Source organism: Muntiacus reevesi, chromosome 5 (genome assembly GCF_963930625.1).
Source record: "Muntiacus reevesi chromosome 5, mMunRee1.1, whole genome shotgun sequence".
NCBI classification, from domain to species: Eukaryota; Metazoa; Chordata; class Mammalia; order Artiodactyla; family Cervidae; genus Muntiacus; species Muntiacus reevesi.
Genome location: NC_089253.1, coordinates 117,592,999 through 117,619,873, shown reverse-complemented (window position 1 = coordinate 117,619,873; position 26,875 = coordinate 117,592,999). Strand labels below are relative to the sequence as shown.

Here is a 26,875-nt window from a genome sequence, read left to right as displayed (position 1 = left end):
ACACTTACTGATAAATTTTTAAAATGTGCTTACATTCCTTTTCTGGCTTAATGTACAATTTGATTATGGCCCACATGTGTACGAGCATTGCATATATTCACTGTTCTGCAGATCTATTAGACAAGGCCTAATGATTCTTATGATAAATCACAAATAACAGAAAATTTACCAATTTAATCATTTTTAAGTGTACAATTCAGAGTCATTAAATACATTCACATTGTGCAGCCATCATCAACATCAATATCCAGAATGTTTTTACTACCCCAAATTGGAACTCAGTACCTACTAAGCAGTAACTCCAGTCACCCCTTTCCCCTCATCCCTGGAAACCACTATTTTACTTTCTTTTTCTATGGGTTTGATTACTGTAGGTACTATGTATAAGTGGAATTGTATAACACGTGTCCTTTTGTGTCATGATTATAACTCAGAATACTGTCTTCATGATCCATCCATGTTGCAGTATCTGTTAGAATTTCCTTTCAAGACTGAGTAGTATTTCCATCCTACATATATATCCTCGATTGTTTACACATTTATCCATTGATATTATGATCGTTTCTGACTTTTGTCTATTGTGAATAATACTGCTATGAATATTGACATCTAAATATCTGTTCTATCGCTGCTTTCATTTTTTTTGAATATATACCTAGAAGTGAATTGCTATGTTATATGATGATTATATTTTTAATTTCTGAGAAGCTGCCGTACTGTTTTCCTCAATGGCTACACCATTATGCATTTTCACTAACAACGCCTAAGTACTCAATTTTTCTACATCCTCATAGACACCCTTTTTTATTATAACCATCTTCCTAGGTGTGAAGGTGTGGTTCATGTGTCTCACTGTGGTTTTTATTTGCATTTCCATAATAGTGACATTGAGCATCTTTTCATATGCTTATTGACCGTTTGTGTATCTGCTCTTGATAAATATATTTTCAAGTCCTTTGCCCAGTTTTGAATTGAGTTGTTTTTCTGTTGTTGAGTTGTAGGAATTCTTTATTTTGGCTATTAACCCACTATTGATATGCAATTCTGAGTATTTTCTCATTCTATGGGTTGTCTCCTCACTCTGTTGATGGTGTCCTTTGATGCAAAATTTTTTAATTTTGGGGAGGTGTGTAATTTATCTCTCTCTACTTTTATTGCCTGTGCTTTTTGGTATCCTATTTAGGAAATCATTGATAAATTCAATATCATGAAAATTTTTTTCCTATGTTTTCTTCTAAGAGTTTTATGGTTTCACTTCTGATGTTTAATTTCTTTCTTTTTTTTTTTTTTTTTGACTGCACCACACAGCGTGTGGGATCTTGTTCCCCAACCAAGAATGGAACCCACACCTCCTGTATTACAAGAGTGGAGTCTTGTACTGGACCACCAGGGAAATCCCTGATGTTTAGATTTTTGATTCTTTGAACTAATTTTTGTATCTGGTATAAAGTGAGGGCTCAAATGCAGTGCTTTGCATGTGGATATCCTGTTTTCTTAGCACCATTTGCTGAAGAGTTTAACTACCCCAGCCTTTTTTGGTTTACATTTTCACAAAATATTTTTTTCCATCCCTTCACTATGCATGTCCTTAATACTGAAGTGAGTCTATTGTAGGCATCATATAGTTGGATCTTGTCTTGTAATCCATCTAGTCACTCTGTTTTTTGATTGGATAATTAGTTCATTTACATTTAAAGTAATTACTAATAGTTATGAACTTACTATTGACATTTTATGAATTATTTTCTGTTTGTTTTATAATTCATTTGTTTTTTTGGTTTCTCTCTTGCTTTCTTCCTTTGTGAAATGATTTTCTACAGTGGTATGCTTTGATTTCTTTACCTTTGTGTTTCTACCATAGGTTTTTGCTTTGTGGTTACCATGATGCTTTCAGAAAACATCATATTTATAACCATCTATTTTATGCTGATAACAAGTTAACTTCAAAAGCTCTAGGTTTTTTTTTTCCCACTCCACACGTTTTATGTTTTTGATGTCACAAGTTACATCTTTTACATTGTGTATTCATTAATAAATTATTGTACTTCTAATTATTTTTAAATCTTTTTGCTTTTAAGCTTTATACTAGAGTTATAAGTGATTTATCCATCTTTGCAGCATTAAAGTATTTTGAATTTAACTATATTTTTACCATTACCAGTAGGCTTATACTTTCACATGTTTTCCTGTTACTGATTAGCATCCTTTTGTTTCAACTTGAAAAAAAATGCCTTTAACATTTCTTGTAAGACTGATCTAATGGTAATGAATTCCTTCAGCTTTTTTTTTTTCTGGGTTTTTTTTTTTTTTGTTCTGGAAAACTCTATCTCTCCTTCAATCCCGAAGGACAACTTTGCCAGGTAGTGGTTTTTTTTTTTAAACTATTCTAATTGGAGAATAATTACTTTACAATATTGTGATGGTTTTTGCCATGCATCAACATGAATTGGCCACAGGTATACATGTGTTCCCCCCATCCTGAACCCCTCTCCCACCTCCCTCCCCACTCTACCCCTCTGGGTTGTCCCAGAGCACTGGCTTTGGGTGCCCTGCTTCATGCACTGAACTTGCACTGGTCATCTGTTTTACATATGGTAATTTACATGTTAAGTGGGGGTGTGTTGAGGCTGAGACTCCAATACTTTGGCCACCTGGTGCAAAGAACTGACTCATTTGAAAAGACCCTGATGCTGGGAAAGATTGAAGGCGGGAGGAGAAGGGGACAACAGAGGATGAGGTGGTTGGATGGCATCACTGGCTCAATGGGCATGAGTTTGAGTAAATTCCAGGAGTTGGGGATGGACAGGGAAGCCTGGCATGCGAGTCCTTGGGGTTGCAAAAAGTCGGACGTGACTGAGCGACTAAACTGACTGAAAGGACTGAATGTACATGTTTCAATGATATTCTCTCAAATCATCCCACTCTCACCTTCTCCAGCTGAGCTCAAAAGTCTGTCTTCTTTGCTGCTCTGCGTGTAGGGTCATTGGTACTATCTTTCTAAATATGCATGTATATGAATTTCATATATATGCATTAGTATATACATATACATTATACATTAATATACAGTATTTTTCTCTTTCTGATTTAGTTCATTCTGTATAATAGGCTTCAGGTTCATCCACCTGATTAGAACTGACTCAAATGCATTCCTTTATATGGCTGTGTATGTACGTTGTGTATATGTACCAAAACTTCCTTATCCACTCATCTGCCGATGGACATCTAGATTGTTTCTGTGTCCTAGCTATTGTAAATAGTGCTGCAGTGAATATTGGGGTAATGTGTTTCTTTCAATTCTGGTTTCCTTTGGGTGTGTTCCCAGCAGTGGGATTGCTGTGTCGTATGGCAGTTATAATTCCCGTTTTTTAAGGAATCTCCACACTGTTCTCCATAGTGGCTGTACTAGTTTGCATTCCCACCAACAGTGTAAGAGGGTTCTCTTTACTCCACACCCTCTCCAGCTTTTACTGTCCGTAGACTTTTTGATGATGGCCATTCTGATCAGTGTGAGATAAAACCTCATTGTGGTTTTGATTTGCATTTCTTTCTTTCTTTCTTTTTTTCGGCATTTTTTTTTCTGGATTTGAACTGCATGAACTGCTTGTGTATTTTGGAGGTTAATTCTTTGTTAGTTGTTTTGTATACTATTATTTTCTCCCATTCTGAGAGCTGTCTTTTCACCTTGCTTATAGTTTGCTTCATTGTGCAAAAGCTTTTAAGTTTAATTAGATTCCATTTGTTTATTTTAGTTTTTATTTTCATTACTCTGGGAGGTGAGTCATAGTGGTAGTTGCTGTGATTTATGTTGGAGAGTGTTCTGCCTATGTTTTCCTCTAAGAGTTTTATAGTTTCTGGTCTTACATTTAGGACTTTAATCCATTTTGAGTTTATTTTTGTGTATGGTGTTAGGAAGTTTCCTAGTTTCATTCTTTTATATGCAGTTTTCCCAGCACCACTTGTTGAAGAGACCGTCTTTTCTCTGTTGTGTATTTTTACCTCCTTTGTCAAATATAAGCTATCCATAGGTGTGTGGATTTATCTCTGAACTTTCTATTTTGTTCCATTGATCTATATTTCTGTCTTTGTGCCAGTACCATACTATCCTCATGACTCTAGCTTTGTAGTATAGTCTGAAGTCAGGAAGGTTGATTCCTCCAGATCCATTCTTTTTTCTTAAGATTGCTTTGGCTGTTCAGGGTCTTTTGTGTTTCCATACAAATTGTGAAATTATTCATGTCAGGCAGTGTATTTCTTGGTTGGCAATGTTTATCCTTCAGCAGTTTGAATATGTCGTGGTATTGTACCAATCTTTCTGGCCTACAAAATTTTTGTTGAAAAATGTGCTAATAGTCTTATGGGAGTTCTCTTGTACATAACAAGTTGCTTTCTTTTCTGCTTTTAAGATTGTCTCTGTCTTTAACTTTTCACAGTTTAATTATAGTGTGTCTTTGTGTGAGTCTCTTGAGATTTATCTTATTTGGTACTGTTTGGGCTTCTTTGATACAGATGTCTGTTTATTTCCCCAGGTTATAGAGTTTATTTTGCCATCATTTCTGTAAATAAGTGCTCTCTGCCTCCCCTTTCTCTCTTTTCCTTCTGGGACCCCTTAGTACCTTAGTCTGCTTGATGGCCTTTGTTAGTCCCTTGAGCTCTCCTCACTTATTTTCATTATTTTTTTTGGCTCCTGTGATTGGATGAAGTCCACTGTCCTGTGACTTGATCCTTTGAGTTTGCTGATCTTGTCTTCCTCGTGATCTAGTCCATTGTTGAACTATTGAAACCCTCTACTGAATTTTTCAGTTTAGTCATATATTCTTTGGCTCTGTGACTTCTGTTTTGGTACTTTAATATATTTTATGGATTTCTTTAACCGGAAGTTGCTCCATGCCTAGCTATACATTTGGTGCCTCCATGGGAGGAGAGGAGTTCAGGACCTTCTCATGCCACCATCTTGATTGGCTTTCCTATTCTCTTTCAAGATTGTTTTGGTCATTCAGGGGTCCCTTAAGATTCCATACTTAGCTTATGATAAATTTTTCTATTTCTGGAAACAAAAAGCTTTAGAATTTTGATAGGGGTTTCATTGAATCTGTAGATAGCTTTGGGTGGTAATGTCATCTTGACAGTATTAAGTATTACAACTCATAAATATGGGTGTCATATCTACAGTGTAGTTTTCAGTATGTAAATATTTTGCCTCCTTTGGTAAGTTTCTACCTAAGTGTTTTATTCTTTTTGATGCCATTACCAATGGAATTATCAATTTCTTTTTCAGATTGTTTACTGTTGACGTATAGACATGTGACTGATTTTTGCCTATTAATTTTATATACTGCAACTTTGCTGAATTTATTGGTTGTAACTTTTTAAATAGATTCTTTAGTGCCTTCTACATATAAGATCATGTCATTTGTGAACAGAGATAATTTTTCATCCTTTAAATTTGGATACTAGCGCTATTCATTTTTATTCAGCAATTCTGTATTCTTACTTTTGGTCTGTTAGGTGTCATTTTCTTGGGAGATATGTTAAACCCCCCTTATGTAATGGTGAATTCCAGTTACTTTTTAAAAATAGAATTGTTGTTGCTAATATTGAGGTCCTAAAATTGACAGTTGGTGAGTACCTATCAACTGTTGCTAAAGAAACACATGCATGAAGTATTTGTGGAACAAACATTTCTCGAAAATCTACTTTGTATCTGACACTGAAGAGACAAATTTCTTGAAGATTTCGGTCTAGAGGAGGGGATGCTCACTGTTAAACGCAGAGGTGAAGTTGTAGCGGGAGGATGCAGACACTGAGTTAGAGAAGCCCGTGTGAACCCCTGCTCTGTGCTTACCTATGCATGCAACCTGGGGCCAGTTTGCTTAGTTTGCCCTTTTCGTCTCCTCTTTGTAAAATGGGAATAATTTAACGTACTTTGCAATATAGCTAGAACTTTTCACATGGTGAATTTTATTACATTAAAAAATTGTGTTATCTAATATCTATAGATCAATGCTACCTATCCCTTAGGTTGTATGCTTATTCGCTCCATCGTGTCTGACTCCTTGTGACCCCAGGGACTGTAGCCCACCAAGCTCCTCTGTCCATGGGGATTCTCCAGGCAAGAATACTGGAGTGGGTTGTCGTGCCCTCCTCCAGGGGATCTTCCTGACCCAGGGAGGGAAACTGAGTCTCCCACATTGGCAGGCGGATTCTTTACCATCGGAGCCACCTTAGGTTAGAAACAGAAAATAGGTGACCAACTCTGCCAGATTTAGGATAGCCTAGGGCCCCGCGGGCTGCAGTCTGGGTCGCAGAAGATCAGACATGACTGAACGACTCACACACACACACACTTATTGTAAGCAGCTCTGAATTGGGTAGATGCGAGCCTGAACTTGCTCTGGACAGCACAGTTAAAGGCGGAAAGCCAGAACCTGAACCCAGTTTGGGCTGGTCCAAAGCCATTGTTCTCCTGAGCTGAGATTGAGCTTAAAGCTTGAAGAAAGAATGAGAACACATTCTCAGTAGAGCAGACAGCTTGTGCAAAGGCACACGGATGTAAAAGTGTCTGGATAGCGGTGACTAGTGATGCTGTGTCACTGATAAAGTATGGTAGGACTTCAGGTTGGAAAGTGAAATGGGCTGTAATTGTTAAGTGGCTTCCCGGTTTGGATGTTAGTCTGTAAACAATGAAACCACCACCAAAACACTTTGCATAGTGGAGGGTCATAGCGCGTGTGCTTGATGAAGGAGAGGGAGAAAGGTCAGAGCCCAGCATGTCAGTTAAGAAAGAGACTTCTACGAAATCCAGAGCTGAGATGAAATAGACTGGATGTGGGTGTGGGTGTGCTCAGTCCTGTCTGACTCTGCGTGACCCCATGGTCTGTAGCCCGCCAGGCTCCTCTGTTCATGGGATTTCCAGGCAAGGATACTGAAATGGATTGCCATTTCCTACTGCAGGGGACCTTCCCGACCCAGGGATTGAACCCACGTCTCTTGTGTCTCCTGCATTGGCAGGCAGATTCTTTACCACTGAGCCACCTTGAAGGTGGGTAGTGGAAGGGTAAGAACACAGGGTGAGACAGTTTTGTCAGCCATGCCAGAACTTTTAGCAGGAACCCAGCCACTTAATATAAGGCTTAAGCTTTTCCAATTGTGCCAGGAACCAGTTGTTTGGTTAGTTATTTGAAAGTCCTCTGAAACTCCTTTATGTGCTGCATGGATTTGGATCCCGAGTTATAGCCTTTTTTTCTTTTTTCTTTTTAAAACTCAGCTGGACATCTAAACTATGGAACAACTAAAACTGTTCTGTTTAAGCAAAACCGACTTTGTCTTTACCACTGCAGTGACTCTCTCTCTCAGAAGTGTCCACTGCTTAGATCGAACTAGCAAACAGAGCTTAGAAAATTTAACTTCATTGACCAGTGAATTTTTGATGCTCTGTACACACATGAGAAGGAAGTGTGACTTTCTGACTGCCTTCATGTGTTCATTTGGCTTGGCTATAGGATGGAGATGGGATGGTAAGGAAGTCAGGAGATTCTGGAACTTATGTAAGGCAAAGGGAGAAGCAGGTGTAAGATAGTTATTGAGCACACACAGAGTCTGAGTGGGCCTTCACTGTGCAGGTTGAAATATAGTCCACACTCTCCTTCAGGAACTTACCATGCTGGTGGGAACATGAGAGAGGAGGGGAGCTGGTAAAACGCAGACTGTTAAGTGGAAATGACCCAAGTGCCTCGAGAAAGGAAGCGAGGGGAGCAGTGTCCTGGCAGGTTGGAATAGAGATGGACAGGAGCCCTGGAATGACTTTGGGCTTGGGGTCCTCCTAATCCTGAGCATTTCAGTCTGGCCATCTTTCTCTTTCACAGGACGTATCATTTTTCTTTTGCTGTTTCCGATCTCTCTCTCTGGCCTGTGGGATGTCCACCCCCTCGTTTGCCCTCCCTGGGGTGCACCAGTCTTCCCCTTTGCCATGTCCTTGTTCATCCTCTCTTACCCTCTGGTTAGCGTTTTTATTAGAAAATGAAAAACTTCAGTGATGATGTGGAAGAACTGTGTCCAGCTGCTCAAACCCACCCAGTCCCTTTTTTTAGCTTCTCCCCCACTTAAAAATAAACCGCATCAGGTCCCACTTGCCAGGCCTTTGTCACCGTCTCCAGCAGCCGTCCCTCCTTCCCATCTGCTCTCCCAGATGCTTAGCGCGTCCCCTCCTCCTGTCTCGGCCCCATGTGCGGTCCCTCTGTGGACAAGTGCGGGGCCCACGGAGCACAGCAGCCCTCAGCCCCAATGCACCATCTGCCTCTCAGCCCCGTGGCCGTCTGAGCATCAGTTCTGACCCAGATTCCATGGACCGCACCACCCCTGCCCCCCCAGGCCCCAACTTGTTTGCCTGGCCAGTCCTATGATTGCCACGGACAGGATGTTGACTGGAAAAGATAGAGGAGTTGCCATGGAGATAAGAATAAACAGATACGTTGCAGCCGGAATTGCAAACTTGAGTGACAGAAGTTTAGTTCAGCCCTGGGTTTCCTTTGTTTGGGTTACACGCCTCACCTCTGGAATCAGTGTTTTAGACGGAAGTTTAGAGCCACCGCTAAACCGTCGTTAGAACATTTGCGCCTGCCAGCTCTTTGTTTCTTCTGTCTGAAACAGCGAGCTCGCCCAGAGGAATTAGAGGGCTGTCCTAGGCCGTTACCCAGGGAAAGTGAAAGTTAGTCACTCAGTTGTGTCCAACTCTTTGGGACCCCGTGAACTGTATGTAGCCTGCCAGGTTCCTCCGTCCTTGGGGATTTTCTAGGCAAGAATAATTGAGTGGGTAGTCATTCTCTTCTCTGTGGGATCTTCCTGACCCAGGGATTGAACCTGGGTCTCCGGCATTGCAGGCAGATTCTTTACCAGCTGAGACACAGAGAGTGTACTTCCGGATGCCCTGAGGGGTTCACTGTATCCAGGGCCCAAGCCCACTATCCATTCTTGGGCCTGAGGAGTGGGTTATGTTGATGTTAACTGGGAAAGAAACTGCCCTAGCCTGTCACGTAGGTCAGAGTCTATGGGAGAACTGGTCAACCTCATAGGGGAGCAAAGTGGTACCGTCTAGCGTGCTCAGCCTCCAGTTCTTCTATGCTCCAGGTTTCAGGGCTGTGGGTGTGAGGAGGTTGGAACTGGTGGTACAACTTGTCTGACTGTGACTGGGGGGCTCAGGGGGCCCCTCCTCTCTCAAATTTGATGCCAGATGGTAGAGAGGATCAGTTAGGGGGGCGTGACACTGTCGTGTTGTAAAGGAATGCTTTCCCTGCCGTGGGATGCATTTTTTGGGTCCCAGGGGAAAGGGGGCACGTTTTTGGCATTGCTTCTAAGTAGAGGGCTTCCCCGGTGGCTCAGTGGTAAAGAGTCCACCTACCAAGCAGGAGATGCAGTTTCGATCCCTAGGTTGGGAAGATCCCCCGGAGAAGGAAATGGCTACCTCCAGTATTCTTGCCTGGGAAGTGCCATGGACCAAGGAGCCTGGTGGGCAGCGGTCCGTGGAGTCACAGAGTTGGACACAGCTTAGCAATTAACAACAACAATCTAATTGGAGAACAGGAGCTTCTGTGCCCCACGGGCCTGGAGAGAGGTTAGCTCTGTATTGAATTAGAAGAAAACCTTTAACCCTTTCTCTAGAGGGCACTGTTGACATTTTAGGTGGAACGATTCTGTCCCACCCATTGCTTTGTTTATGATCTTTGGCCGCTGCCCATCAAATGCCACAGTTACCTCTTGGCAATTGTGGTGTCCTTGGGATGACCAAAAATGTCCAGCAATTTCCAGCGTCCCCTGGGGAACAGTGCCACTCCCAGCTTTTTGTGTCTTTTTTTTTTTTTTTTTTTTTTTTGCTGCCAAACTATTGGATGGCCACAATCTCATCTATCCTCTCTGAAGAGACCATGACCAGATGGGGCTCTTGTCCTGATATATTTATGAAAATGAAACTCTAATCATTGCCTTATCTGATCAAGTTGACACTTCTTTACCGACATGATGGATCTTCATTGCACAATGTTTTTTTCCCCTCCCGATTTAGTTTACAATTCCTCAACCTGAGTTCTCCTACCAAGGGAGTTTACAAGCACCTAAGCCATTCATAAAACTAAGATTATGGCATCTGGTCCCATCGCTTCATGGCAAGAAGATGGGGAAATGACAGAAACAGTGACAGACTTAATTTTTTGAGGCTCCAAAATCACTGCAGATGGTGACTGCAGCCATGAAGTTAAAAGACGCTTGCTCCTTGGAATAAAAGTTATGACCAATCTAGACTGTATATTAAAAAGTAGAGATGTTACTTTGCTAACAAAGGTCCATTTAGTCAAAGCTATTGTTTTTCCAGTAGTCATGTATGGATGTGAGAGTTGGACTATAAAGAAAGCTGAGCACCGAAGAATTGATGCTTTGGAACTGTGGTGTTGGAGAAGACTCTTGAGAGTTCCTTGGACTGCAAGGGAGATCCAACCAGTCCATCCTAAAGGAGATCAGTCCTGGGTGTTCATTGGAAGGACTGATGCTGAAGCTGAAACTCCAATACTTTGGCCGCCTGATGCGAAGAACTGACTCACTGGAAGAGACCCTGATGCTGGGGAAGATTGAAGGCAGGAGGAGAGAGGGGACGACAGAGGATGAGATGGTTGGATGGCATCACCCACTCAATGGACATGAGTTTGAGTAGGCTCTGGAAGTTGGTGATGGACAGGGAAGCCTGGTGTGCTGCAGTCCATGGGGTCACAAAGAGTCGGACATGACTGAGCAACTGAACTGAACTGAACTGAAGCCAGGAGGATGGGTGACTAACCTGTGAGGCTTGACCCTGCATATGGACCTGTATCCCAGAGGATATGAAGGATCACAGGGTTGATGACAGTAGTCACCACAGGACTTCAGGGGAGAGTGTGCAAAAGAAATAAAGTGCCTAAAGTGGAAACTTTGACCCTGGGAGTCCCAGGGACTCATGAAGTTGTATTTATTGATGGAACTGGCTGGGCCAAGGGAGTAGACCCTTCCAGCCTTGCCCAGATGGGATTTTTGCTCCTGGAAACCTTGAATATGGTAGTTAATCCCTAGGGTTGTTGCAAACCAGTGGCAAATGCCAGATGGTGCCCAAGATAGAAAGAAATCCCTGATGTCAAATCTGTCACCTTCCCCAGTGTGTCCAGGAACCTGAAGAGGAAAGACGGGATGCAGCCAAGACTTGCATCCCCTTTGCTATTAATTATTACCCTCCTGTGGGTCATCTGGACAGGTTCTCTTTTTTCTTTCTTCTGGCCCATCATTCTGCCCTCCCACTGATTCACCATGAAGAGATGCAATGTTCTGTTAAGTGTGCTTCTTGTTGGCAAGGCTAATTTTGTCAGTTCAGAGGATGGGACTTTTAGTTAAAATTAGTTTTTTGACTTTTGTGTATCATCATCTATTTTGTCTGCCACCCGCGTGCCCCGGGGATAATTAAGAATTGCCTGTGAGCGTCTTCATTTCTCCTTAAGTCTTTCTGGTTTATTGGTTCCAACAGCCCATGCCTTTCACGTTCTCGTTAGTTCTCTAAAATAAATGAGCTATTTCTAAAGATTGAGCTGTAGTGTGTCGCTTCAGATTTTGCATCTTCCCTCTTGTCTCTGAGATCAGAGGCTCCTTTGTATTTGCTATCATTCTGACTTTTGTTTTTCCTAAGCCGAAAGAGGAACTTATTGAGTCATGTAGCTTAGAAAGATAACTGGGGTAATCAGAGAATCAAAGGAAGAGCCGTAGGAACCAGGGTCTCAGGTGATGGAAAGAGGATCCCTGTGTGTCCAGCACTCACTCACCTTGGTGCCTCTTCCCTTGCTGTGTCTCCTGACCCCTCAACTTCTGTCTGCTGCCCCCCAGCTCTGCCTCTCACTAGACCCTGGCCGTGGCCAGTACCAGGGAACCTGGCAGGTGACCAGGAAACCTGATGGCTAAACACAGCCCTGTTTAGCAACCCAAGGCAAGGAGTATTTTTCTTGCTCGTTACCTGTGTTGATTATTTAACATTTGTTACCATTTCCTGCAAAAGGAGAACCACTTTGAGCTTTAACCAGGCAACCCGCGCTCTTCTGTAATTGACATTAAAAGGGGAAAGATCCATAGGGTCTTTGAATTCCCATAACAGGATATAAAGTTGGGGAAGCCTGATGGGGTTTAAACAGAAGTTCCTCATGTCCCTTAGACATCAGCTGTGTTACCAATTGCACCTGTACCAGAATTATTTGGGCACATTTATGTGGATTACAGCCATCCTTATTTTCTTGATCTATTATTCTAGATATTTTCCCCTTCCTCTCTGCTTCCTCTCACCTGCCTTCTCAGTCACTGCCAACTGAGTCAGGAACACTCAGGAAGTGTCTTCCTCTGCTCAAAAATGCAAAAACTGGCAGATTACTGTCTCCTTATTCTCAGAGGTTCTTCTTTCAAGTCGCTCCGTCGTGTCTGACTCTTTGCAACCCCATGGACTGTATAGTCAATGGACTTCTCCAAGCCAGAATACTGGACTGGGTAGCCTTTCCCTTCCCCAGAGGCTCTCCCCAACCCAGGGAATGAACCCAGGTCTCCCGCATTGCAGGCGGATTCTTTACCAGCTGAGCCACTCCGGAAGCCCAAGGATACCAGAGTGGGCAGCCTGTCCCTTCTCCAGCGGATCTTCCCGACCCAGGAATTGAACTGGGGTCTCCTGCATTGCAGGTGGATTCTTTAACTGAGCTATCAGGGAAGCCCTCTCAGAGGTTAAGAGTGCTGATCTCCATTTCCATTACGTGCTTCATCTCCATTTCTCCTTCATTACCAGTGTGTAGTTACCTCTGATCTGGTCCCGTTTGACAGCATCCGCTGTACTTGCCTGTGGCCTCTTAGGGGAGGGGAGAGACGAGAGGTCATCTTGTCTGGTGGCCTCTAACCAGGGGCATGTCAGTATTGCTTGACAGCTTTCCAGAGCAACCAGGTGCAGGCAGACAACTTAGTCAGTTGCCTGCTGCACAACTTACCTGTGAGAAAGCCACACCTCTCACATATGGCGGCAGCAAGACCGTGCTCCAGGGTAATCCTGGAGGAGAGAACCGTGAATGGGGAGCCGTAGGGAGCAGGTATATCTGAGCATGCAGACAGGACCTGGGACTGGGGGGAGAGAAACGGGCAGGGGTCAGGAATTCATTTCTCAGCACTTTTCAGAGGACACTGATCAGGACTTTCAGAATAGCCACGGGTGATCCTCAGCAGGGTCGCCAGGAATAAGTGTTTCCTGCTGAAGACTCACCGTCTGGCTCAGTCCTTTTGCCTGCTATAGATTTGGGCAATTTAGAACTTTGTTTGCCACTGGAGCACAGCTGAAATCAAATGCAAGTGACCCCAGAGATGGGCAGGCTTCAGGAATATATTCTGGAATGATCTCTGGAACCTTTGCTCCCTCTCTGTATCTTCGGCGTAGGCTGAGGTATTTGTCAGAAACCCTGGTTTGTGCTCTCCCTGGTTTGCATTCTAAATCTGCAGTCCTGAAGGCCACTCCCAGTGCACGTGCTGAAGGGACTCAAGCACGCCAGGCACATCACAGTGATCTCACTCAGTAGGGTACCAGAAAGATGAGCCCTGAAGAGTAAAGGCTTTGATTATGAAATCCCTGAGAAAACATTACAAGGGGAAGAGAAGTGCAATGAAGACCCTGGATGGATGAGCAGAATTCTTTACCATCATTGCTGGAGAACATCTCTCCAGTTCCTGCGTATTTCCAGTGCTGGGACTAGCTACGATTCTCTCATGCTGCAACAAATTCACTGTCAGTGGGTCTGGCACCTTGAACTCTGATCCCAGAAATGGGGTTGGCGTGTCCTGATTCTGCTGCATGCTCTTAGTGGGGTTCCTCCTTATAGTGGGTCAGACTTATGGGGGAGGGGCTTCCCAGGGTCTGGGTAACTCCCTCAGAAGATCGCCCTGATCTTGACCTCATTACATGGCATTGTGCTTGTTGTCGTGGAGAGCAGTTTAAACGGTTCTTGTACCTACAGATTTAACGTGTAGAAAATGCGTGGCGCCATCTCAGCTAGATCCTACACAACTAGGTTCGGTGTTTGTGTTACACGTGTCAGAAGGAAGCCCATTTTGGCAGTAGGAAGTAACTCGGGAGTGTGTCATGCTTTCTGTAGACCAGAATGAGCATCTTGCAGGAATAGTAATTTTTAAAAAAAAACAAAAAACTGTTTAAATAACAGTCTACCTCGGGCTCTAGGAGGAGGCATCCTGAGCAGCAGAAAGGCTGCGTGACATCTCAGCCCGATTTTTTCCACCCTTGTGATGGGATGCCTTCTCGCCTTTTTCCCCCAGGCCCAGCTCCTCTCCCCAGGAGCTCGCCGGCGCCTGCACGCTGCTCTTGCCTCTTGTTCCACCTCCATGCTGATCCTGTCCAACCTGGTGTTTCTCGGGGGCAGTCAAGTCGGGGAGATCTACTGGGATAGGATCTTCATACAAGGTAAGTTGCTGTTTTCAGACCATTTCTTCTTTTCCACATTTATGCAGTTGGTATCACATATGGGACAGGAGGCAGCATTCCTTGCCTTGTCTGTGGTGTGTGACCTATACAAATACCAGCCTGGGGCAAAGTCCTGGGTTTCGCTGTGGCTTTAGTGGTCCTCTATTTTGATGTACCTCTTGTCTGCTATGCTGATACTTGACTTCGAGATGTACCATCCAACTCTCTCAATCTGTCTTTCCCTGCTACTAAGTTACGTCTCCAATTTAAACATTTTTCCTAATCTTCCCTACTGTCTGTAGATCAGCCTTCATTATACTGCAGAGTCTGACTTTGTTCCACTGACGACTCAAAGTCCTACCAGGAGAATGTCCTAGAAGCCCCTCTGTGGTCTCCTGCTGCTGTGGGCACAGTGCCTGGTTTGCCACACCTCTTCGTTGTGGCTGTTTTTGTCTGGACACTGGTTTGCCAGCACCTGTGGCCAGCCTCGTGTTTAATGAGCATGTGTTCAGTGTTCATATATGTCTCCGTGTCCACAGCAGCGTCACACCTGCAGCAGGCAAAATGCTAGTTGGTGGGCATTGTTGTGAAAAGACTGCATTAATGGTTGGTCATCCTTTGTGGTCACCTTCTCCTTTGGGCTAAAGCTGAGCTTTACATCATGTCCTTAAAAGAACTGGAAGAACAGGAACGATACAGAGCACGTTACTCAGCCAGCTCACTGTGTGTTCAGAGCCAAGAGCCCTTGTTCTCTTGCCCTGACCAGTGACATGGTTTTGTGCTTTTGGTTTGGCAAGCTTTGCCAAGTGGTGATGACGTGACCCAGTCGTGGCTAGGGTGTTACCTCCACATCTGGGTCCCCAACGAGCCAGCGACGCTTTTCACATCAGAGATAAGCCGACAGAGCGGCATGGTCCCAGGACGCCAGGTCGTGTGTGTAAACTGTGGCAGGCTTGGACGAGCCAGGCTCAGGGACCAGGACAGAGCCCTACTCTGCTTTCATCTTGTCACTCCCATACCCCTTTGATCTCGCTCTCAGAGAAATGTTTTCACCTATAGTTCTTGAAAAGACCAGGTAATTTGTACGTGGAAGCTGTCCTTGAATGAAGATGGGAGATAATGGGGCACAGAGGACTGAAAGATAAAAAACCCTTCTTGAGGTGGGCGACAGAGCTGTTGACTTTTCTTGCCTCCTCCCACCATGCCTAGCACAGTGCAGAGACCGCGATGACTCTGAAAGTGCCGACTCGGGTTTTGCTGGTCACCTGAGCCAGAAGGCTCTAATTTTGGCTTCAGTAAGTAAACACTCCAGGCGTTCGCTGCTTGCAAGGCACTGAGGAGACAAGGGTGGAGGAAGCAGCACAAATGTGGGGGCCAGACGTACAAACAGATATGTGTCCATAGAGTCAGATCATCACTGGGCCAAATGCACCAGGGACTGACTGCTGGAGGTCGCAGGGTGGTGGGCTGACCTTCCCATGGAAATTGAGCTTCACAGAGGAGGGGACATTGGAACTGGAGTTTTGAGCAGTAATTCAGAACTTGCCAGATAAAGAAGGCAGGTGTGTGCGGGTGATTAACGTTAGGGGCTTTGTCAGATCACCCCAAGCTCTCAGTAATTTTTTTTCCCCATAGAAGTTTATTCCTCCGGCAGTTCAGTGAAGGTCCAGAGACTTTTTCGAAATGGTGACTTCAGGACCTAGACTGTTTTTGTTCTGATTCTTCACCTCTTGTTCTGGCATCATGGAGGAGACGAGAATATGGAGGGGGGTGGTGTCACCAGGTACTAAATACCCCGCCAGGAGTGACACTAGGCATCTCCACTCACATTCCGTTGGCCAGAACCAGTCACGTGACCCCTAGTGCAGTGCAGGGAGACGTGGGGAGCGCACAGGACAGTGGACCGTGGCGTGGCAGGGCAGGGCGCGTGAGACAAGCCCCGGAGGTACCCAAGAGGCAGTTAAAAATGTGAGCTGGCGTAGGGGAGGGGGGGGGTACAGAACCATGGCGACGTGGGAGACGGGGCATGAAGGTGGCGGGTGAGGCCATGGGAGTGGATGCAGTTCGCCGAGGAGCATGCCCAGAGTGAGCAGAGACTAGGTGGGAGGTAAAACCTGGGAATGCTGGCCTTTGAAGGGACAAAGAAGAGGTAGTAGCGGAAAGATGTTTTCCCTGTTTCTCAAAGGCATGAAGATCAAAGCACGATTTGTCCTGTCCCCCGTGGAGCTAACACCCCGCACACTGGGGACCGGGTGTCAGGGCTCTGAGCTATCTGGTCTGTTTCTGGTTTGTGGCTCCTATTGTGATCTGCGACTGGATCGCTCTGTGTCCACCTTGGAGCTGGGCGCTAGAGTCCCAGGGGAATGCTGCTCTGAATCTGGAGGGCTCTGGGTCCATTCCTGTCTGGGGTCTGAGGCCAGGGAAGCTCAGTTCAGAAGGCATCGTCTATGTCAGAGATCGTTCACATCGTCGTGGCCCCATCCCGGCTGATCTGTCCCATGGGCCCCCTCAGTAAGGGTAGGTTTCCTGGGGTGTTGGCAATTATATCCTTGGTTTCCCACTGTGGATCTTTTGTCCCCGAGTGATAGAATTTAGATATTTCTTGGAGAAATGTGAACCAGATGGTGCCAAACCCAGTATCCTTGAGGAGTCTGGATTTCTTTTCATAACAAATCTGATTGACCTGATAGAAGATTAGTATGAATATTCATGTTTTGGTACAACAAAGTATTCATGCATTGATAGGATGCTTCCTCAGACTCTCCTGGGGATATCATGTTAGCTAAAAAAAAAAAAATCTGAATTCTGAAACTCATCTGGCTCCAGAGGGTTCAGATGAGGGACTGTCGAGCTGTACCTGAAGCTGCCGATGGATGAGCCAGGACTTCCACATCCAAGCTGTCTCTGGCCGCTTCCTTCAGCCAGTGATCAGGACCTGTTTTTCCAAGACCCATCTCTATACATTGAGGAAAAAGAGACAAAGCGAGTGAGGAGAGGTCTCTTTGTAGTGAATGGAGAGCAGTTAAGCTCAGTCTTCAGATTTCCAGGTTTCATGGGGAGGTAGCCCTTCCGCCAGGGGTAACCACCCCGGGCCCTGTGTGCCTTGATGGGCTGGAACTTGCCGAGACAGGTGGGGGGGGGGTACGCCACACCCCCCCAAGGTGCTCAAGGGGCACGGGGATCTTGGAGGAGGTTACAGTGCCCCTCAGCAAATGGGATGTGGATGCACATGCGTCTTTGAGGACAGCCTCATTCATTCTCAGGAACCTTTGCCTAGGATCACTGATGTCTCTAGAAGTATCTCATGATCAGCCTGGAGGAGCTGTCTTAAGGTCAATATCTCCATCTCCAGTTCACTGCTTTAGACACGGATTTGTTTGCTTTAAGCTATAGAGCTTGTTTTAGTAAATATCTAAATATTTAGCTTACGTAAATGGCTCTCTCTTGATCTCTACACCGTTGGTGATGTGAGACTATTAAAACCAGACCCTTCTCTTTCTGCTGCTCTCAGTGCTCTGCTGTCCTTAAAAGTGGGCAGTGCCAGCCACGGGATGGAAACGCTGAGTGACCCTCTGGGTCACACACAAGCCATCCGTGTTAGTGTTATTTGTGCTGAGGAGATTGGAAAAGTGATGTTCAGTTAATTCAGTGGAGAATAAAGATACTATATCTTTGCCTTCAAAGAAAATCCTCCAACCTTTGCTGTTGAAATTTACCTTAAGCATCTTGAGGAATGAGAATATTTAAGCCTATTTTATATGTATTTACAGGAACTTAGCTGGGTTTAGGGATCTGAAAAACTGTGGCTGAGGATTTGGTCCCTAAGCCTGCTGTAGAAGGGACCCTGCTGTGTCTTGCTTTGCAGAGGCAAACTTCAGTGGCTCTGAAAAGCATTTGTTGATGGCAGAAGCTTTCTCAGGTCTGTCTTAAGTCCTTGACATTGAAGTGTAAGTTGATTTCTTGAACAAGCAGTTGATGACTACTCTGTAACTCAAAAGCACTGTTGCATTACAACTCCAGATCTGTGAGACCATAAACCAACTGTGTCTTAAGCATCCCAGCAGTGCTCTGTCATCGGAACACAGTGAGGAGGAAAGGCAGCCGATAGGGATGGGTATTTAGAAAAGAGCTGGATTTAGAAAAGGCAGAGGAAGCTGAGATCAAATTGCCAACATCCGTTGGATCATAGAAAAAGCAAGAGAATTCCAGAAAAACATCTACTTCTGCTTTATTGCTTGCACCAAAGCCTTTGACTATGTAGATCACAACAAACTGTGGAAAATTCTGCAGGAGATGGGAATACCAGACCACCTGACCTGCCTCCTGAGAAATCTGTATGCAGGTCAAGAAACAATAGTTAGAACTGGACATGGAACAACAGACTGGTTCCAAATTGGGAAAGGAGTACATCAAGGCTATATATTGTCACCCTGCTTATTTAACTTCTATGCAAAGTGCATCATGAGAAATGCCAGGCTGGATGAAGCACAAGCTGGAATCAAGATTTCTGGGAGAAATATCAATAACCTCAGATATGCAGATGACACCACCCTTAAGGCAGAAAGTGAAGAAGAACTTGATAAAAGTGAAAGAGGAGAGTGAAAAAGCTGGTTTAAAACTCAACATTCAAAAAACTAAGATCATGGCATCTGGTCCCATCACTTCATGGCAAATAGATGGGGAAACAATGGAAACAGTGAGAGACTTTCTTTTCTTGGGCTCCAAAATCACTGCAGATGGTGACTGTAGCCATGAAGTTAAGAGACACTTGCTCCTTGGAAGAAAAGCTATGACCAGCCTAGGCAGCATATTGAAAAGCAGAGACATTACTTTGCCATCAAAGGTCTGTCTAGTCAAAACTATGGTTTTTCCAGTGGTCATGTATGGATGTGAGAGTTGGACTATAAAGAAAGCTGAGCGCCAAAGAATTGATGCTTTTGAACTGTGGTTGGAGAAGACTCTTGAGAGTCCCTTGGAGTGCAAGGAGATCCAACCAGTCCATCCTAAAGACATCAGTCCTGAATATTCATTGGAAGGACTGATGCTGAAGCTGAAGCTCCAATACTTTGGCCACCTGATGCAAAGAACTGACTCACTAGAAAAGACCCTGATGCTGGTAAAGATTGAAAGCAGGAAGAGAAGGGGATGACAGAGGATGAGATGGTTGGATGGCATCACCGACTCGATGGGCATGAGTTTGAGCAAACTCCGGGAGTTGGTGATAGACAGGGAAGTCTGGCATACTGTAGTCCATGGGGTCACAAAAAGTCAGACACGACTGAGCAACTGAACTAGAACTAGGGATGGGTATGTGCTAGGAATATGTCTGGGGTAAGGGCACTGAGAGCTTTATCGTGTCGTCTGGGTGCAGAGTTGTGTTCCTTTTGAAATATCCATCTATTCCTGTCAACAGAAGACGTGAATTTTGTAAAAAAAAAAAAAATGGGCAGGGGATGCTAATCATTTCCTAATTGTGGAGCCACAGATTCTGTGTTTGTTGGAGGTGGTAGAGACCTGGCTTCCATCAACCATTCTCCTGCCTGACTACACACATACATGTCTTAGGGTACATATAACACACACACACATGTAACACACACATAACACACACACATGCACACATGTAACACACACAGCCTTACTTTCCCCTCTTTCTTGTTGCCTGATCTAAGTTGGCAAACTCCATCTCAGCACTTAGCTCCTGAGGGGCCCCTGTACCAAGGCAAGGGAAATTTGGTTGTTTTCCCTCCAGATTGCAGTGAGAGATGAACTCGTCATTTTCTTAGACAGGTCAGAACCTTTACATTCTGCATATTTGCTTGCTGTCTCTAGCAGAGAAAAGGGACAGTATATTTTCTCCCTGACTACTAGCTTGTCCAGGCAGTTTATTCATCTCCCGGCTCAAATGGCTCTGGACAGGCATTTCATTTAAAGCCAAGTTGTGATACTGCACTGGAAATTCTAGAAGATTGTGGTTAAAGAGAAACTCATTCCCCTCACATCTCATTACATTCTTGGGACTAAATTCCATCTTTGATGAGAGAAGATAGAGGGCACATGTCACTCACTGTCTCAGGTATCTTCTTTGTGTTGACTTGTTTCATCCCCTTCACTTGCCCTGCTCTTGACATGGAGTTTTCATTGCTCTGATTCATTCTGCTTCTGCCCCACTGAATCTTAAGCAATTTCCTGAAGGATTTGAGGAACAGGAGCTTCCCACCCATTGTATTGGTGGTGATGTCAACATGTTGATATAAATTAAGCAGTTTATCCATGGGTTGCCCATTGCTCCATTACGGGCCATTCTTGGAGTCTGGATTTCTAGACTTTCAGATGCCTTTGTTTATTCTTTCATCTTTGCCACGTGGTCACCCAGACGTTGTGGGCATCATCTTTCCTAAAAGTATTTTAGGCCAAGACACGGCATAGGGCATGAGGAATAGAGAGTGGGAGTTCTTATCCAGAAGTGCACCTGGGGTTATGTTAAAGCTGAGAGAATTTCTTTTAAGATATCTTGAAAAGAGGTTGAATCATTGTTCATCTAAGTCCTACTTTCTGTGAGGTCATGTGACACTTTTTTCTGTTAGCTAGGAGTTTTTGTGAATTCATTTGAAAATAGTTTTATGGAATTTGGGAACATTTTAAAGTGTCTTTAAATAGAATATCAAGTGAAGACTAGTATGGTTAGGCACCGTTCATTATAATCAAAAGAAAATTTTGGTTCTTACTGATTTGAAGCCTCTACCTCTCATTGACCCCCAATTATTTATATGCAGTGTGAGATCCAAATGCACATTACAATCAGATCATTTTGTCTACACTTTAATACAATATGTCAATTAAAGCTCAATAATTATATGTCAGTTATTTCTCAGTAGAAAAACACATTACAAACATGGTAGTAGAATTAAACCAAAATAATTTTAATAAAAATTTAAATAAGTCCCCTTTGGCTTCTAACTAAATCTTCTATGTACTTGATACATAAGAGGATGTCTGCAGCAGGATTCCCAAGTCTGTACTCCAAGGCCCACACCAGGAAGTCATGGGATTGCTGTGCAGGTGTGGTTTCTGAAATGAACACACGTCCTGGAATTTATGTTATTATTTTGTTTGCTTATTGCAGTTACTGTTATACTATGGAAGGCGTGCAGACACAGCTTAGCGCCTGCCCTGCAGCTGAGGACGGCAGGAGGGCTGCCCTGGCAGCCACAGGCACCGGGACCCTTCCACCTGATTGTCTCCTCAAGTCACCACCAAATAGTTTTTACAGTGTTCGAAATGAAGAATATTTAAGTTGGAAGGCAGTCCCATTTCTGTAACAAAAGGCAGAATGTAGCGAGAGTCGTCTTTATCAGGTGTCCCAGCTTCGGGAGCAAGTCCTTCTGTGCAGTAGGAGCGTCGCTGAGTTTGCTTCTGTTTGCCAGTGTGCCAGGCACTGGCCGCTCGCATCATGCCAACACATGTTCATTTCCTGTGGCCACTCTCACAAATGATCATGAACTTGCTGGCTTCAGAGAGCGCCGTGTCATCTTCTTCTGTTCCTGAGGCTTCCCAGGTGGCGCTAGGGGGAAAGAACCCGCCTGCCAATGCAGGAGACCTAAGAGATGCGGGTTTGATCCCTGGGTTGGGAAGATCCCCTGGAGAAGGGGATGGCAGCCCACTCCTTGCCTGGACAATCCCATGGATGGAGGAACACCGTGGGCTGCAGCCCATGGGTTCGCGAAGAGTCGGACACCACTGAAGCGACTTAGCGCGCACGCGCGTTCTGGAGGCCGGAAGTCTGAGATCAGGCTTGCTGTGCTCAAGTCGAGGCGTTGGCAAGACTGGTTCCTCTGGAAGCGCACGGGGAGAGTTTGATTCCTTGAGCACTGGAGGCCAGCTGCAACCCTTGCCTCCTGTGCTGCTGCTGCTTCGCAGTCAGAAGTGTAGCATCTTCAGATCTCCTTCTCTGCATCCTTTCTGCTGCTCTCATCTCAGCGCCTGCCGGCTGACTCCTCCTGTGTGTCTCCCATAAGGACCCTTGTGATTATGAACTCCACCTGGATAATTTAGGGTCATTTCCCCATTTCGGGGTCCATCACGTGATCACACCTGCAGTGTCCCTGCAAAGCCCAGTAAGCTAACTCACGTGAGTGCCAGGGTTTGGGACGTGGCCTTCCTTGGAGGAGCCTCTTAGCCTGCCACAGCGCGATCCAGTAACAGTTGCTATTTCACAGAACGACCCTTTAGCAGCACCACAGCAATAGCTTCTTTCTCAGGAAATTTGATTATAAAATACCAATTTGGATACGCCGCTAGTCTTATTAAAATAAGAATCTGACTGTGGAAAGAAGTGATGCTTAACTTCACAGAAGTACACATGTGAGATTTGTTGTCCTAGGGTGTTTAGAGAGCAGTGTAGGGAAAAGCTGCAGTTTACGTGCTCAGCGTTTGCTCCCCCCTCTTTGGGACCAAACCTCTCTTACCTCACTCTCAGTTGGCGTCAATCTGAGATCTAGGGATCAACACGTGAGCGGAACTGGCCCATCCTAATGGTCCATCTCCCCACGTGGTGCAGTTGGAGTTTCTGTTGGAAATTGTCAGGAAGGAGAAGCTCTCTTTCTTTTGTTGCAGAGCTGCCAGGATATTGGGCCGGAGCTGTTGGGAGCCCTCTTGGTGCTGTCAGGGGAGAGCCAAATAGAGAAGGAAACCGACTTTGAGGAAAGCAGAACTGAATGTTGGAAACTGTCTCAGAGATCATATCCCGAGACAAGCCACTGCAGCATACTCTTAAGCACTCTAGAGCTAGGAGTTCTCGAAGCCAACACATACTTTTCAATTACAAAAGCTGTTATTTCTTCTTCTTCACTCATTTCATGTTGGGAGACAATTTCCAAGGCTCTCTTGTGTTTCTGCATGTCTTATGCACAGATCCATTGACTGCTTCTGTTCCAGGCTTTCTTTCCAAGAATGTTTCCAAGTGTCTTTGGAAAGTGGAGATGGTGTGTTGCTCTGAAGTAGAGGGTGTTTGATTGCTGTCCAGTGTAATAAAAATAATCTCCTTCTGGGGCAGAGGTCAGGCAAGGCTTACTACCCATTATAAAATACTTAGATTCTTATGGCTGGGGCTTATCTCCTATAATACGACCCTCTACATGTGCAGGTCTCACCTGGCCCTCTTGACGTTGAGTTGTGGCATCCTGGGCTCAAGGAAATGGCAGAGATGCTCTGGCTGCTGTTATTGCTGAGTAATAAAGTCCTTCATCTCTGTCCGAATAGTCTAGTGTCTTCTGCCTACATACATGAAACTGGGAGGCTAATTTGTTGCAAGTAGAGTTAAATCTCAAGATGCTTCACTTATTGACAGTTCAGTTTGGTTAGGTTTCTGTGACTTGTAACCAGAAGCATATGACTAATGTAGCTTAATGAGATAGTGTAGGAGGCATATACCACTGTTGCAGGTCTTTGTTGTGGTTGTTGTTCAGTCCCCAACTCATGTCCAACTCTTTGCGACCCCATGGACTGCAGCATCCCAGGCTTCCCTGTCTCTCACCGTCTCCTGGAGTTTTGCCCACGTTCATGCCCATTGAGTCAGTGATGCCATCTAACCTTCTCATCCTCTGTCATCCCCTTTTCCTTCTGCCTTCAATCTTTCCCAGCATCACGGTCTTTTCCAATGAGTCAGCTCTTTGCATCAGGTGGCCAAAGTATTGGAACTTCAGCTTCAGCATCAGTCCTTCCAATGAATATTCAGGGTTGATTTCCTTTAAGATTGATCTGTTTGATCACCAGGGGACTCTTAAGAGACTTCTCCAGCACCGCAGTTGGAAAGCATCAGTTCTTTGGTGCTCTGCCTTCTTCATGGTCCGGCTCTTGCATCCATACATGACTACTGGAAAAACCATAGCTTTGACTATATGGACCTTTGCCAGCAAAGTAATGTCTCTGCTTTTTAACATACTGTCTAGGTTTGTCATAGCTTTCCTGCCAAGAAACAATCGTCCTCTAATTTCAGGGCTGCAGTCACCATCTGCAGTGATTTTAGAGCCCAAGGGGAAATCTGTTAGTGCTTCTGTCTTTTCCCCTTCTATTTTCCATGAAGTGATGGGACCAGATGCCATGATCTTAGTTTTTTTTTTTTTAATATTGAGTTTTAAGCTGGCTTGTTCACTCTCCTGCTTCACCCTCATCAAGAGGTTCTTTAGTTTCTCTTTGCTTTCTGCCATTAGAGTGGTATCATCTGCGTGTCTGAAGTGGTTGCTGTTTCTCCCGACAGTCTTGATTCCAGCTTGTAACTCATGAAGTCTGGCGTTTCGCATGATGTACTCTGCATAAAAGTTAAATAAACAGGGTGACAGTATACAGCCTTGTTGTACTGCTTTCTCAGTACTGGACCAGTCAATTGTTCCATACAAGGTTCTAGCTGTTGCTTCTTGACTCACATACAGGTTTCTCAGGAGACAAGTAAGATGGTCTGTCTAGTCTTTCCATTTCTTGAAGAATTTTCCACAGTTTGTTGTAAGCCACACAGTCAAAGGCTTTGGCATAGTCAAGGAAACAGAGGTAGATGTTTTTCTGAAATTCCCATGCTTTCTGTATGATCCAGCGAATGTTGACATTTGTTCTCTGGTTCCTCTGCCTTTTCTAAACCCAGCTTGAACATCTGGAAGTTCTCAGTTCACATAATGCTGAAGCGTAGCTTGAAGGATTTTGAGTGTAACCTTACTAGCATGGGAGATGGCTGCAATTGTCCGGTGGTTTGAACATTCTTTAGTATTGCACTTGTTAGGAACTGGGATGAGGGTTGACCTTCTCCAGTCTTGTGGCTGCCGCTGGGTTTTCCAAATTTGCTGACATATTGAGTGCAGCACTTTAATAGCATCATCTTTTAGGATTTTAAATAGCCTGCTGGAATTCTCTCACCTCCGCTAGCTTTATTGGCAGCACTGCTTCGTGAGGCCCACTTGACTTCACACTCCAGAGTGTGTGACTCTATGTTAGTGAGCACACCATCGTGGTTATTCGGGTCATTAAGATCTTTTTTGTCCAGTTCTTTTGTGTATTCTTGCCATCTCTTCTTGATCTCTTCTGCTTCTATTACATCTGCACCATTTCTGTTCTTTATTGTGCCCTTCTTTGGATGAAATGTTCCTTTGATATTTCCGATTTTCTTGAAGAGATTTCTAGTCTTTCCCTTTCTGTTGTTTCCCCCTGTTTCATTGCATTGTTCACTGAAGAAGTCCTTCTTGTCTCTCCTTGCTGTCCTCTGGAACTCTACATTTAATTGTGGGTGTACCTTTTCCTCTCTCCCTTGCTTTTTGCTTCTCTTCTTTCCTCAACTGTTAGTAAAGCCTCCTCAGACAACCACTTTGCCTTCGTGCATTTCTTTTTCCTTGGGATGGTTTTGTTCTCTCCTCCTATACAATATCGTGAACCTCTGTCCATACGTCTGTCCATAGTGTCCAGAGTTACTCATGCATTCTGTTTACTAGGTCTCATCCCTTGAATATATTCATCACCTCCACTGTATATTCATAGAGGATTTGATTTCAGTCGTACCTGACTGGCCTATTGATTTTCCCCACTTTCTTTAGTTTAAGCCTGAATTTTGCTATAAGGAGCTTATAATCTGAGCCACAGTCATCTCCAGGTCTTGTTTTTGCTGACTGTATAGAGCTTCTCCGTCTTTGGCTACAAAGAATGTAATCAATCTGATTTTGGTATTGACCATTTGCTAATGTCCATGTGTAGCCGTCTATTGTGTTGTTGGAATGGGGGTGTTTGCAATGACCAGTGCGTTCTCTTGGCAAAACTCTATTAGCCTTTGCCTTGTTTTATTTTGTAGTTCAAGGCCAAACTTGCCTTTACTCCAGGTATCTCTTCACTTCCTTCTTCTGCATTCCAATCTCCTGTGATGAATAGGACATCTTTTTTTTTTTTTTTTTTTTTGGTGTTAGCTCTAAGAGGTCTTCTAAGTCTTCTTAGAACTGATCAACTTCAGCTTCTTTGGCATTGGTGGTTGGGGGATAGACTTGGATTAATATGGTGTTGAATGGTTTGCCTTGAAAATGAACTGAGATCCTTCTGTCACTTTTGAGGTTGTACCCCAGTACTGCATTTTGGACTCATTTGTTGTTTATGAGAGTTAGTCCATTTCTTCTAAGGGATTCTTGCTCACGATAGTAGATTAATGGTCATCTGAGTTAAATTCACCCATTCCAGTCCATTGTAGTTCACCGATTCTTATGATGTTGATGTTTACTCTTGCCATCTCCTGCTTAACCACGTCCAGTTTACCTTGCTCCATGGAGCTGACCTTCCAGGTTTTTTACAGCGTTTTTTACAGTGTAGGATTTTACTTTCGTCACCAGACACATCCACAACGGAACGCCGTTC

The 26,875-nt window shown here is 44.4% G+C and overlaps 1 protein-coding gene across 7 annotated transcripts in view; it reads left to right on the top strand.

The window, feature by feature from the left end:
* The window catches only part of HHAT (hedgehog acyltransferase), a 344,241-nt gene that overhangs the window by 266,786 nt on the left and 50,580 nt on the right, over positions 1-26,875 (top strand). For 6 of the 7 annotated variants that reach the window (XM_065936275.1, XM_065936273.1, XM_065936271.1 and 3 more), the window contains one exon: positions 14,353-14,497. The exons of the other annotated variant lie outside the window; for it this stretch is intronic. In XM_065936275.1, the coding sequence (XP_065792347.1) occupies positions 14,353-14,497 (145 nt within the window). The remainder of the gene's footprint in view (positions 1-14,352; positions 14,498-26,875) is intronic. 7 annotated transcript variants of the gene reach the window in all.